Raw genomic sequence first — 14,002 nt, forward strand, 5'->3', positions numbered from 1 at the left:
TAAGAAAACACTGATTTGCAGGAGACTTTTGTGGGGAATTCAGTTTGGGATGGAAATGCACCCCAAATGCAATACGTGTAAGTTTTTTTCAGCGTACTGGTTGAAGATTAAGTGCATGTGTAATATTGTACGGTTCTTACATGCTTTTTTAGTTATGGTTCTGAATGTATATTCTAAAATCAATCTTTATTTTTTTTATTTTTTGCATTCTGTTGATTTGTGTAGATTTTAGTGTCCAGGGGGCCACCCACATAGTGGCCATTATTCTACCTGAACTGTAACAAATTAAAAAGTCAAGCATGCTAGTGGGACTCATATTATTAAATGCAAATGCAATGACATACTTTTTTACTGTATGCCAACAGCATCCTCTTCTACATCTGCAGGCATAGAAGATTAAGCTGCCTTCCACATTGGTTATTGCCCCGTGTTTAGTACTTTGGGAAAGTGTTTTCCCCCCTGCTTTCTCACAGCATTGTGGTGAATTTGTCCAACTCTAGGGGTGTCCGCAGCCTTTCTCCAAATTTTCTCAAATCCGCTTTGCTCCAGAGTTTTAGGAAAGAGTCCGGTAAAGTCTGAATGGCTGTTCTATGGGTGGGGAAATTTGGATTTTCCATCCCATGTGGCAGCCATTTCCCTTGACCCTATCCACACAGTAGCCATTTGCTCCCCACCAACCTCACCAGGGGCTTAAAAATGGCACTAGAGTATTGTTAAATCAGTATACTATTGCAAAAATGGGTGTAGCAGGTTCTCTGATTCTCAGCTTTCATTGGGAAAAAAAATGTAAGTCTTTTGCCCAGGGGTCCCCCAAAGAGGAGGCTGTGGCAACCAAGGCGCCTTCCAACCCCTTTTCTTGCACCCACCAAGTGTTTTTTAGGAAGTGGGTGAGGCTTTTCACCAGCAAGTAGGGCTGCCAGCTCCAGGTTGGGAAATACCTGGAGATTTTGGGGGCAGAGTCTGAGGAGGGTGGGGTTTGGAGAGGGGAGGGACTTCAATGCCACAGAGTCCAACTGCCAAAGCAGCCATTTTCTCCAAGGTGAACTGATCTCTATCGGCTGGAGATCAGTTGTAATAGCAGGAGATCTCCAGCCACCACCTGGAGGTTTGGAAATCAAGAAAGTAGCACAAGACAATTCTTTCTATAATAAGAAGACCAAACTATAGCAATTAGTGCTATTAAGAATATGTATTGGAAACATACAAAGAACAAAATTCTGGAGCAAAAAAGTATCACATTGGTAATTAAGACCCCAACTTTCAATAAGGGCTTTACAATACAAATATGAGCCCAAATTCTCAATCCTTATTCAGTCTACATAAATAATTTCATAAAGTGCATGAGTGAACCACGGGAACAATACTCAGTCCTTATAGAGTCCACATGAAATTTCATAAATACATATTTGTATTGTAAAGCCCTTATTGAAAGTTGGGGTCTTAATACCTATGTGATACTTTTTTACTCCAGAATTTTGTTCTTTGTATGTTTCCAATACATATTCTTAATAGCACTAATTGCTGTAGTTTGGTCTTCTTATTATAGAAAGAATTGTCTTGTGCTACTTTCTTGATTTCCACACTCCCTACTAAGCACTTGCAAGCCGTTTTTTGATTACCACCTGGAGGTTGGCAACCCTACCAGCAAGGCTTCTAATTGATAATTGGAGATTTGATTGGCGGTGTAGATTTTTAAAAAATGTTGCTTGGCAGCAGCTGCCTGCACAGCACAAGGATCTACACTATGTTACTGAAGTTAAGCTATGGCAATGGGAAAACCCCAAAATCCCTGTGTGGAAGACCCCTAAAATGAGACCCCGGAGAGCCACTGCTGGTCTGAGTAGACAATACTGACTTTGATGGACCAAGGATCTGATTCAGTAGAAGGCAGCTTCATGTGTTCATGCGTGAAAGGGGAATGTAAAGAAAACTCAGGGAATTATCACTCCAGTTTGAATAATTTTTGAGTATCCGCTGTCTTGTATCTGAACAATTTTGAAGATTTGTGTGTGTGTGTAAATTTACAAACATTGTAAATTATTTTGTCGCTGGAAACTACTGATCCTTGGTGTACCTTTGAAACAAACGGTGGGAAAAAACACACCACTTACTTCATTGCCTATAGGTGAGATGCTTTTATGCGGGAGACAAATGCAGTCTCCACCACCAGTTGATCGATCAGAATGCTAGAGATTAATTTTAATGTGTTTTATGGCTAGTCATAGTTAAACATTAGTGGTAACATGTTGTTCTTCACACTTGATTGAGCAGTTGGCTGCGGAGCGCTCACCCCTTTAGCAGCGAGCGTTTGTCAAATGTGGCCACTGCTCCTAACTTTCCTAAGGATGCTGTACCTTCAGGGCTGTCAGGCAATAGAAGCAGCCGCTCTATTTGTTCCTTGCATGTCACAACCTACGAGACTGTGTTTACATTATACTTTAATCCAGACTCCTATTGGTTTCCCTTTCCCAACAAACATCATCATTATATTTTTGATGGGGATGCTGATTTTGGCTATAAAAAATGGAAAACCATTTGTTAGAGGTGTTTGCATTTTCACATGGGTGCAAGGTTTTCATCCAGGAGACATCTGTCTTGATCTCTGAGAGATATTTTTATTTTTTTTAACAATTCACAATATTCACGTGAGGTGTCAAAATGTCTGTGTATTGCTCTGGCAATCTGTTTTTCATGATATAGAGGAGTGTAAGTAGTGTATTCAGTGGAACTGAAAATGATGTGATTGTATTTTAACTACTTTGATCAAATGATATGTGCTTTCTAAAAGTCATTATTTGCTACGTATTTAGCTGACACCTACCCAGAACATTTTTTTTTTTTGTCTGACTCTTTTTCTAGATGGGGAAGCAAAGGAAGAAATTCACTGGATTAGAAATCTCCCTCATCACGCTCTTCATTTTGCTGGTGATTGTAACCTGTGTGCTGATTGGGCTTTCAGCAACTGGGCATTCGGGTGTCCAAGGTAACAAAACCTAATTCTTTGAACTGCAGTTAAGTCCAAACTGGAAGAATCTTTAATATGGCAGAAAAGTCTTCATTCAGAATGTATAAAAGTTGGGTTCACCAACACATTTCCCATGTGATCTTGCAGGTGCAGTACATCTTAAATAGAGTTACCCCTAGGGTTGCCAGGTGGGTGGTTTCAGTGGGCAATTGCCTGCCAATCCACCCAGCTGCTCCGGAGTGGCCTCTTCAGCATTGGTTTGAGTAGCAGCGGTGATGCTGCGCTTTCAGAGATAAACCCGGAAGTGATGTAATCGCATGCGGGTGAGCATGCACATGCGATCGCCCCAGCCCCACCCCTTAAAACCTCCCACCATTCGAGAGGGGGGGACCTGGCAATCCTATTTACACTCTTGTAAATCCAGTGAAGTCAATGGACTTTGATGGGTGTAACTCTGCTTAGGACTAACAAGTTAGAGCAGGGGTGTCAAACTCAATTGTTATGAGGGGCGGATATGTAGGGCTGCTATGTCCCTCTTCACCACCAGCGGGAGGTTTTTGGGGCAGAGCCTGAGGAGGGCAGGGTTTGGGGAGGGGAGGGACTTCAGTGCCATAGAGTCCAGTGGCCAAAGCGGCCATTTTCTCCAGGGGAACTGATCTTTGTCAGCTGGAGATCAGTTGTAATAGCAGGCAATCTCCGGCTAGTACCTGGAGGTTGGCAATCCTAGTCCACCCTTCAAAGCAGCCATTTTCTCCAGGTGAACTATCTCTATAGACTGGAGATCAGCTGTAATTCTGGAACATCTACAGGCCCCACCTGGATGTTGGGAGCCCTAGCCATGACATCACTTCTAAGGAAAACTCAGAAGTGATGTGGAGTAACTTTAATAATTGCTGGAGATCTGCTTTGGGATTTCTTATGTATGTACTTTAGCTAATACTACAAACTGATTGATTTTTAGTCGACTTCTCACCAACCTGTCCAGACACACCTATAACTGAGAGAATAGACTGCATTCCAGATCAAGTGGCATCAAAGGTATGAAAAAGTAACACCGGAGTAAGAAATTAATGCATTTGACTGATATGATTGTCCTGGATAAGAGGACAGCCGCAAGGTTAAGTGTGGGCAAGCGGAAATTTACTGAAGAAGTGTTATCACTGGATAAATAGATACAGATGATGATTCTCTCATATGAAGAGCACTGTCTTATGATAAGGGCACTTAGCCATTTAGTGTGCACACACATATGACCCAAGCCACATCAACCATCTATCCAAATGTCAATTGTTATACTATCTAAGGGCGTTTTAATCATCTCAGGACTGTATTTGTCCTTTGTTGGAGGACAACAGGCTAAAAATGTCTTCAATAAATACATCAATATTCATTGGTGTGCATCTGTTAGGGATGTTCCAATTCAATTCAGTTAAAAAATTCCAGTTTCTGAGATGGTTTTCCTAGCTTGGATGAAACTGAAGTAATCCCTGTCTGTACTAACAAAATTTAATAGAATTATTCCCTCAGGTTTTTTTTTTTTGTATGAATTTTATATAAATACTAAGAGCCCTGTGGCGCAGAGTGGTAAGCTGCAGTAGTGCAGTCCAAGCTCTGCTCACAACCTGAGTTCGATCCCGACGGAAGTTGGTTTCACGTAGCTGGCTCAAGGTTGACTCAGCCTTCCATCCTTCCGAGGTTGGTAAAATGAGTACCCAGCTTGCTGGGAGTAAAGGAAAGATGACTGGGGAAGCCACTGGTAAACCACCCCATAAACAAGTCTACCTAGTAAACATCAGGATGTGATGTCACCCCATGGGTCAGGAATGACCCGGTGCTTGCACAGGGGACTATTTTTACCTTTTACATATAAATCGTATATAAACTATATGAAAATGGTGTAAAAATGCCATTAAAAAAACTAACAAAATGAGGAATACCAGTAAATTTAAATGAAAAGACTCCCGACAACAACATAAAACAACATGGAAAGGACATTTTTGTACTCCCTTAATGTCTGTGTTATTGTTATGTAGCTGTATGTATGTATAGAGTGCTGAGGATAGCAGCATCATTGTAGCTGCCCATACCTTGATGGAAGTAGAGACAGATGATCTTCATGATCTTCAGGATGATTAACTTCAGTGGCTCAAGCTGCCTCTCGCCTAGCCTTAGACTTAATGGCCACTGACCTCTGTTCAGATGGAGAAACCATACAGCAATTAGATCTTGTTATCATTTATATTTGCAGGTGAATTCCTGAGAGGTTATAATTTAAGCTCAGATAACAGTTGTGAGTGGCAAAAGTCTCTCCAGTGGTATAGGCCTTCAATGAACTATTGATGTGGCTATGAGAGAAATTGACTGTTGTTTATTGGATTTTTATGCTGCCCTTTCCTGACCGGGTAAGACAACGGTTCACAACAATTTCACACCCTTAAAACCAACAACAATTTACAATTTAAAACAATTTAGTTGAGCTCTAGCCTGTTTCCTTTATTTTAAAGCAAAGATAATTATTATCATAATGCATTATCTCTGATTATTATTAATACTGAATGTGGAGTGTTGGTAACTTTTGCTTCTCTGCTTTCACTTTTGATAAGATTATTTTGCTGCCAAGGAGAAGTTCAGAGAAAAGTCCACCACCTTGATTATTCTGTGCAAGATGTGTGTAAACAGGGGATTGTATCCAACCAGCTTTTCAGATGGTGAAAAAGATCCTTTGACTCCTTCCCCCCCAAAAAAAGATTGTGCTAGGAATCATGGATTCTGCATGGAGAAAAGTCATGGGGGATGGGGGCTATAGTAATTAGAAGAATTAGGCACGATTGTGTTAAAAAGCGGCCATGCTCCAACCCATTGCCTCCTGGTCTCTTGTTAGGGTTGCCAGGTCCCTCCTTGCCACCAGCAGGAGGTTTAGAAAGGCAAGATTGGGAGCAGAGATCAACATCATCTGCGTGATTATGTTATGTCCGTTTTGTCCAGTGGCACCAACTGGAGCAGCAGAGAAAAAAGCAGCCCCAGAGTAAAGTTCCAGTAAAACATTAGTTAGAAGTTTTTTTAAAAAAAAAAGAAACTGCAGATAGTAAAGAAAAGTTGATATTAAAACATTTGACTTGCATAAACTGAATTACATCAAAGATTTATCCCATCTCCTGAGTGCAATGTTGTTTTTATTACAGCTCCAAGAATAAACAGACTGCATAACAAAAGTCTTAATCCTGCAATTATAGTTGAATTTTCTGAGAAAGGATTTGTTCATATGGAGGATTTTGTACCATGGAAACTAACAGTATGAGCAGTGAGCCTCGACATCTCCCATTTGGCTGCAGATTCAATCAGTGGCCTTATAATAATGCAAAATATTATCTTGGGAATCCAAGTTTTTGTGGCACCTTAAGCCTGACTTAATACACCATTGTGTGGGTTACTGTATGCATGTATGAATGTGCTATCAAGTTACAACTGACGGCAACCCCAGCAAGGGGATTTCAAGGCATGTGAGAAATAGAGGTGGTTTGCCATTGCCTTCCTCTGCAGTGTTTTCCTTGGTGGTCTCCCATCTAAGTACCAGCCCTATTTAGCTTTTGATATCTGATGAGATCAGGTTATACCATGCCATCTTCCCTCCATCGGGGGGTTCCTGTAGACCTGTGTAAAATAACCTATTAAGCTGTATTCACCTCATCAGCCACTCAGGGTGGCCCAATAACGTTTAATTCTTGCTGCCTACTTCGATTGCAAAAGTACAGGGGTACCGGTAATAATTCCAAAGGGGTAGCCAGGATAGTCAGTTGCAGCAAAAACAAACAGGTCTCTTGAGCTACCTTAAAGACTAACAAAATGTTATTCCAGATGGAGTTCACATCTTCAGATGCAGTGAGTAGATCCTCACTGAGCAAACCTTTAAAAGTAAAAGTAGTCCCTTGTGCAAGCACCAGGTCATTACTTACCCATGGGATGGCATCTAAAGTTGTGCATATTGATAAGCCCAAACTGAAAATAAACCCAAAATTAGCCGTTTCAGTAAATTTCAGGTTTAGGGTTTACCAAATGCAAAAACCTGGGGATAAAGCCAAAGCGATTCCTGAAAAAGCCAAATTGATATTCGGGTTTTTGAGTTCAGCTCTTCACTTTTGCTCAGAGCCATGGATCTGTGCTTTCTCCCCTTTTTTCTTTCTTTTTTTGACTGGTTTTGATGTTAAAAGACAGGGCTCACCCAGTCCCGTCCAGAGGAATATACCATCCCAACTAAAAGAGCTTGCTTCAACAGCCAAGACTCAACAAGAGATGGATTGACTCAATAAAGGAAGCCATAGCCCTCAATTTGCAAGATCAGAGCAAGGCTGTCAAAGATAGGACATTTTGGAGGATGTTGATTCATAGGTTCACCATGAGTTGGAAGCGACTTTACAGCACTTAACACATATGAATATAGAAGGGATTGCATGTGGTTTTCACAAGGAGATGGAATTAATATGGATGTTCAAAATATATTTTCAGCAAAACAGAGTTTATTAAATCAACTTGGTAATTGAAAAGGAAGTCAAATGCTTCCAGAGTATTCTCCAAAATACTTGCTACCAGGCAAATTGCTTGTATTCTTTATTTATTAGAAACAGTCTTGCAGTGAAGGAAAATATGTTTCAGTGATTATGAGCTTCAACACATTAGCTCCCAACATACAATGAAATGAATCACATAGATAATGCCCAAAAGGTTGGTTTGCAGTTACTTCTTAATTGATATGACAATTGTCTGAAATCATCACAGTCATCTGCTAAAACCAGTTGTTGGAAGGATCAGTGAAATAATAGAACAGATATATTTTATTTTCAGATGATCAGGGCAAAATGCTGCCATTTTACTTCTACATAAATTTGGCCGCGAGATGAAATACATTCTTAGGTGCTCTTTTGTGAAGGGATATATCTTCAAGAGGGATGAAAATGATGAACTTTGGAAATGTAAGGTTTAGTTTGTGTAGTTGGAGGATTAACAAAGATCTTTACATAACTATGGAGTCTGCATGACAGAGATTACACCAGAACATCCTTGAACTATATCATAATTTCTATTCAAGTTAATGAGAAGAACATCTACCCAGTCCAGGTTTATGAATGTCTGAAGGGTGATGGATTTTGTCTCCTCCAATTCTGCCCTGATAGTCTGAGACTTTCTTCAATCTTTGGATACTGAGATTAGCAGCCATCACAGCTTCTAGAGCCTCAGGCTATGGCATCCCGGTAGTTTCCCCTTTCCTCTTCCCCTAGGGAATTGTGTGATTTGGGCTGGGTGGATGGGATATATCAATAGGGTTGCCAACCTCCAGGTACTAGCTGGAGATCGCCTGCTATTACAACTGATCTCCACCCAATAGAGATCAGTTCACCTGGAGAAAATGGTTGCCTTGGTAATTGAACTCTATAGCATTGAAGTCCCTCCCCTTCCCAATCTTTGGGCTCCGCCCCAATACCTCCCGCCAGCTACGAAGAAGGACCTGGAAACCCTATAGATCAAGGTAATCAAGGGGCAGATTTTGGACCACTCTAGACCCTGGAAGATCTGGAGTCTGATCTGGAATAGATGTAGGGAGGAAACAAGAGATGGCCAGAGTGTCTTCTCCCAAAATGTTGGAGTTATACCACTACAATTCCTTGTTGCAAAAATGTTCCACTGTTAATGTAAATGAATGGGAGACAGGTGGGATTTAATACATTCCACAGATCTTGGTCAGTCTTTGAAGTAAGTTTGGTACTGCTTCACTCCACGCTAATTGATAATCTCATCATGCAGTGGCTTTCTTCTCCGTGAAAGCTGCTTCCGAACTCGTGGAAAAAAGCCCTTTAAAATGATACCATCTTGTGATAAAAGCTTCAAATGACCAAACCTCATGTCAATAATAACCAAGAAGATCACATAAAATAAAATGCACATAACTATCGATTTCCTGCTACACAATGATAGAAGGCCGACTTCAGAATCATTAAAAAAAAGTATGCAGACATTTGAGAAGGTTATCAGCTGATGTGGTCTGCAGTGTTTACTGGCTTTCATGCTTTTAAAAATTATTATTATATGGCCAAGAGCTTGTGGTTAATGGACTGGTGATAAAACATGAATGTGGCTTAGCAATGTATCCTGTTCAAGCTAATCAGCAAGCACGGGTGCAAATTGAGGGCCAAGAGAAAGACTTTAATTAGAGGCCGCCTTTTACAGACCTTTCCATGTTGAGCCATCTTTAGCTGGAAGTCTTTGCGTTCAGAACAGGGCACTTTTGTGTTTATGTGTGAGGTGCTTTTTCACTTCCTTCCCCCTAGTCTATTTCTCCTTTTTATCTGACTCAGACGAAACTGACTTTCTCAGTGGATTTTCACTTAGGGTGGGTTCCCACGGAGGACATTTGCAGACTGAAGGGCAGTGATTTCTCCTCCCGCCCACCCATTTATTCATTAAAAACTTTTATCAGCTGCCTTTCTTCTTTACAGAGCTTGTTCAAAGCCCATAAAACAAAGTAAATAAAAAGACACAGAACCCAAACGTTTAAAATCACAACTGGTGTGTGTGTGTGTGAAGTGCCGTCAAGTCACAGCTGACTTATGGCGACCCCAGCAAGGGGCTTTCAAGGCATAGCAGTAAGAACCACTTAAGTTGGAGGATGTCTCCTTAAACTGGAGAGAAAGCTTCAAACTGTACTCAGTGGAATGACAGGATATGAGTAGGATTCAGCCAAGCAACAATGTAGGTGAGGCTACAGGTGTGTCTTTCACCTCCGATAGCATCCTACTCTGAGTGACTGTAACATATTATGTTCTTCTTTTGGTTTGTACTTCTTCTGTCACCACAGGGTTTGTGTCTGGTTGAACTAAGAGATGTTAAACTACCACCAGGACATGTGTTAAACCATTTATAAGACCGGAATAGCATGTGCAAAAACAAACAAACAAACAAACAAAAAGAAGACAGCAGAGGATGGCTTGAACACATGCATTTCCATAGTGTAGTAGTTATCACATTTGCCTAACATACAAAATGTCCCTGATTTGAATTCAGGCAGACATGGTTCATTCATTGGGTCGCCATGAGTCAGAAGCGACTTGACGGCACTTAACACACACACACACACACACAGAGACATGGTTAGTGTTTTGTGAGTCTTCAGTTTAGAGATTTTCAGGTTTGCCTAATGCTTGAGAGGTCTCCAGTTCAAAACTGAATGACAGGGGTGGTGGTGGTAGGCTCTTGTTCCCTTGAAGTCTTTAGGCAGAGGTTGGTGAAACATCTGTCAGGGTGCTGTAGCTTTGGATTTCCTGAATCCAGCAAGGGGTTGGACGAGTCTACAAAATGCTTCCTTTCTCCGCAATGCTATGAACAAATCACTCTCACAAATCAGCACCAAGCAGCTTATGAAACACAACTGATTGTCCAGAAATAAATTTAAAGAGTGTTGCTGCTACTGAAGTAATCCTCATTTTCTTATGAACAATACAGGACCTATGTGCACTCCGGGGCTGCTGTTGGAATCCCCAGAATGAAACAAATATACCCTGGTGCTACTTCTCCAGCAGTCATGGGTACCAAATGGATGGATCACAGAGAGACAAGCAAGCAGGTAAAAAGAAGAAAATTGTACACACACATGAGCACATGAACACATGAAGCTGCCTTATACTGAATCAGACCCTTGGTCCATCAAAGACAATATTGTCTATGCAAACCGGCAGTGGCTCTCTAGGGTCTCAGGGAGAAGCCTTTCACGTCCCCTTCTTGCCTAGTCCCTTCAACTGGAGATGCCAGGGAATGAACCTGGGACCTTCTGCATGCCAAGCAGATGCTCTACCACTGAGCCTCAGCCCCTCCCCAACACACCTCGGTTTATGGTTTGCATTTGTGCTTTGAACAATACCTCTTCAGACAAACAGTGAGGACAGTGAGTCATTATGGCTAGGTAGATCAAATGTTAGAATACAAACATAAATCCCAGGTAGGCTCATAAGGTGCCCACCCACAGTGGCTGAATTGCCCATAATTGCCCATGCTGAATCAAGTGAGCAACAGGAGAAAAAATGGAGGGCGATGTTATAAATGTTGTAAAATCACAGCCCCCCCCCCAACACTCTAGGAATGTCCCCAATCTCTATGGCCTTTACCACAGAAGTAGGGGGAATCCCTAGTGTGTTGTGGTGGGGGCTGTGATCACCTGGAAGTGACATTACAGAGTCTGTGATGCTTCCCCCTCCCTGGCTCCACCCATCAGAAGCTCCTTGAATTCACAGGCATGGATCTGGCCACCTTAATCCCAAGACCATTCATCCTAAAACTCAAGTGCTGGCTTTGGACAATGTCTTTTTTCTCTTGACTTAACTCACAGGATTGCTGGGCTGAAAATAAAATCAGAATCATAAACTTTGTTAAAGGTAAAGGTCCCCTGTGCAAGAACTGGGTCATTCCTGACCCATGGAGTAACGTCACATCCAAACATTTACTAGGCAGACTTTGTTTTATGGGGTGGTTTGCCAGTGCCTTCCCCAGTCATCTTCCCTTTACCCCCAGCAAGCTGGGTACTCATTTTACCAACCTCGGGAGGATGGAAGTCTGAGTCAACCTTGAGCCGGCTACCTGAAACTGACTTCCGTCGGGATCGAACTCAGGTCTTGAGCAGAGCTTGGACTGCAGTACTGCAGCTTACCGCTCTGTGCCATGGGGCTCCTTGTTATTCACCTAAATACTGCAATCTATGGACCAAGTGTCATTGAATAAAGTGAGAGTTATTTTTTTGATTAAGAATAACTAAGATTGCACTGCTAATGTGCTATAATCGTCGACGCTAGCTCATTTTGCAAAAGGGTCCTTTGGAGCAGGTTGCTGAGAGTGGCCCCAAATGACTAACCATTGATAGAATTGCTTCTCCCTTTCACTCTGTCTTTCACTAGTCAGCTGGGAGAAGGGAGCTGCATTTGTTTGGAGAAGCCCAAAGGCTGCTGGGTGCTGACTCCTATTTCAGACGTTATAAGCAACGTTTCTCGCTGTTCTTTTTAAGGGTTCGAGGCTACCTTAACGATGCTGTCTGCTCCATCCCTGTTTGGAGGTGACATCAGTACCCTTCTTCTGACTGCCGAATATCAGACGAAAAACCGGTTCCGGTTCAAGGTTAGAGTATTCATTATTGCAACTAGCCTTATGTGCTTAAGTTTCTTCATTACCAAGGAGGATGTGGAAAATGCATCTCACCCAATGGAGTGACTCATACTTTGCCCTTGTCCCATTACTGCATATTCTAGAACAGATAACCATAAATCTACTTAACGAGCAAACACAATTGATTTTTAAGTACTTGAAAAAAGGTCAGGTAATTTTTCTTTTAAATACTTATTAGTAAACCTTCTGAGATTCTTGGAATAATAGGCTGGCTTTCCCTTGTTAAGCTCAACCCCTCTTTGGACTGGAGGTCAGCTTTGTATTGGGTGGACAAAGGGAAAACATAAAAAAGATTGGAACCCATAACTTCTACCTCCTGCAGTGTAATCCTAAACAGATTTACACCCTTCTAAACCAATTAACTTCAATGGATTTAGAGGGGTGTAACTCTGCTTAGGGCAGCCCTGCTAGGCAGCGTAATACATTTGAATCCCTTCTGACTGATAAATGGGATTTGCCATGACTTAGTTAGAAATCCATGGGTTAAGGAGATACTCTCATGGTACAGGAAACTTCATGGATGAGGGGGCATGGCCATGATATTTGTTAATTCCAATGGACTGTATAAGAATATCCTTTAAAAATTACATAGAGGTTTTGAGTTGAGGGCACAGGAAAATAGCAGGCTCCTTTGCCACGAACAGGGCTCATATTACAATAATATCAGGAGATCTATTTATTTTGTGAGCTGATTACATTTGGTAGGACACTTTTTCTCATTGCAAATGACTCGTGGATGCTCAAAGGAACATTTCCAGTTTGGAGCTAAAGGTTGCAGTCTTGAACACTATTAGGTGCTTATGCTAAATGGATATCAGTTGCATTTGAGCCACTAGCTGTGTTCAAAGTTTCAGACATCATTTTTTGCTGCCACGGCTGAGACCAAGCTCTATCAAAGTGGTTTTCAAACTGTGTTCCAGAGACCTTCAGAGTTCCCTTGAAGCTCATCAGGGCTTTCCCACTAGGAAGATTATTACCTAGGGTTTTCAGCCTCCATGAGGGGCCTGGAGTTACAACTGATCTCCAGACTACAGAGATTACTTCCCTTTAGGGTTGCCAACCTCCAGGTACTAGCTGGAGATCTCCTGCTATTACAACTGATCTCCAGCCGATAGAGGTCAGTTCACCTGGAGAAAATGACAGCTTTGTCAATTGGACTCTATGGCATTGAAGTCATTCCTCCCCCCAAACCTCACCTTCCTCAGGCTCCGCCCCAAAAACCTCCCAACAGTGGCGAAGAGTGGACCTGGCAACCCTACTTCCCATGGAGAAACATGCTGTTTCGGAAGATGGACTATATGGCAGGGGTGTTGAACTCATTTGTTACAAGGGCTGGATATGACATACACATCATTTGGTTGGGCTGGGCTATGCCTCACCAGCCCAAATCCTGAGTGGGAGGTAGGGTTGCCAACCTCCAGGTGGTGGTTGGAGATCTCCTGCTATTACAACTGATCTCCAGGCGATAAAAATCTGTTCCCCTGGAGGAAAAGTCCACTTTGGCAATTGGCCTCTATGGCATAAAAGTCCCTCCCTTTTCCAAACCCCACCCTCCTCAGGCCCCACTCCAAATATCTCCAGGTATTTCCAAACTAGAAGCTGGCAACCCTAGTGGGAGAGGTGGCTTTCTCAGCTGGTGAGCTTGCAGCTAGCTTGCTAGCCCAGATAGAGAGTCGGGAGGGTGGCTGCCTCAGCTGGCTTGTGGGCCACATAAGAGCTTTCAAGGGGCTGGATCCAGCCCCTGGGCTTTAAATTTGACTCCTCTGCTTGATGGCATTGCACCCTGCTAAGGTCCCTCTGCTCCCTTCACTAAACCCCACCCTCCCCATGCTCCTCCCC

At 42.3% G+C, this 14,002-nt stretch overlaps 1 protein-coding gene across 1 annotated transcript in view; it reads left to right on the forward strand.

Moving 5' to 3' along the window:
* Positions 1-2,859: 2,859 nt before the first annotated feature.
* Positions 2,860-14,002, forward strand: part of SI (sucrase-isomaltase) — a 139,101-nt gene continuing 127,958 nt past the window's right edge. Inside the window, exons 1-4 of the mRNA XM_056850378.1 lie at positions 2,860-2,983; positions 3,927-4,003; positions 10,457-10,577; positions 12,006-12,115. Coding sequence (XP_056706356.1) covers positions 2,860-2,983; positions 3,927-4,003; positions 10,457-10,577; positions 12,006-12,115 — 432 coding nt within the window. The remainder of the gene's footprint in view (positions 2,984-3,926; positions 4,004-10,456; positions 10,578-12,005; positions 12,116-14,002) is intronic.

This window comes from Euleptes europaea, chromosome 5 (assembly GCF_029931775.1).
Source record: "Euleptes europaea isolate rEulEur1 chromosome 5, rEulEur1.hap1, whole genome shotgun sequence".
Classification (NCBI taxonomy): Eukaryota; Metazoa; Chordata; class Lepidosauria; order Squamata; family Sphaerodactylidae; genus Euleptes; species Euleptes europaea.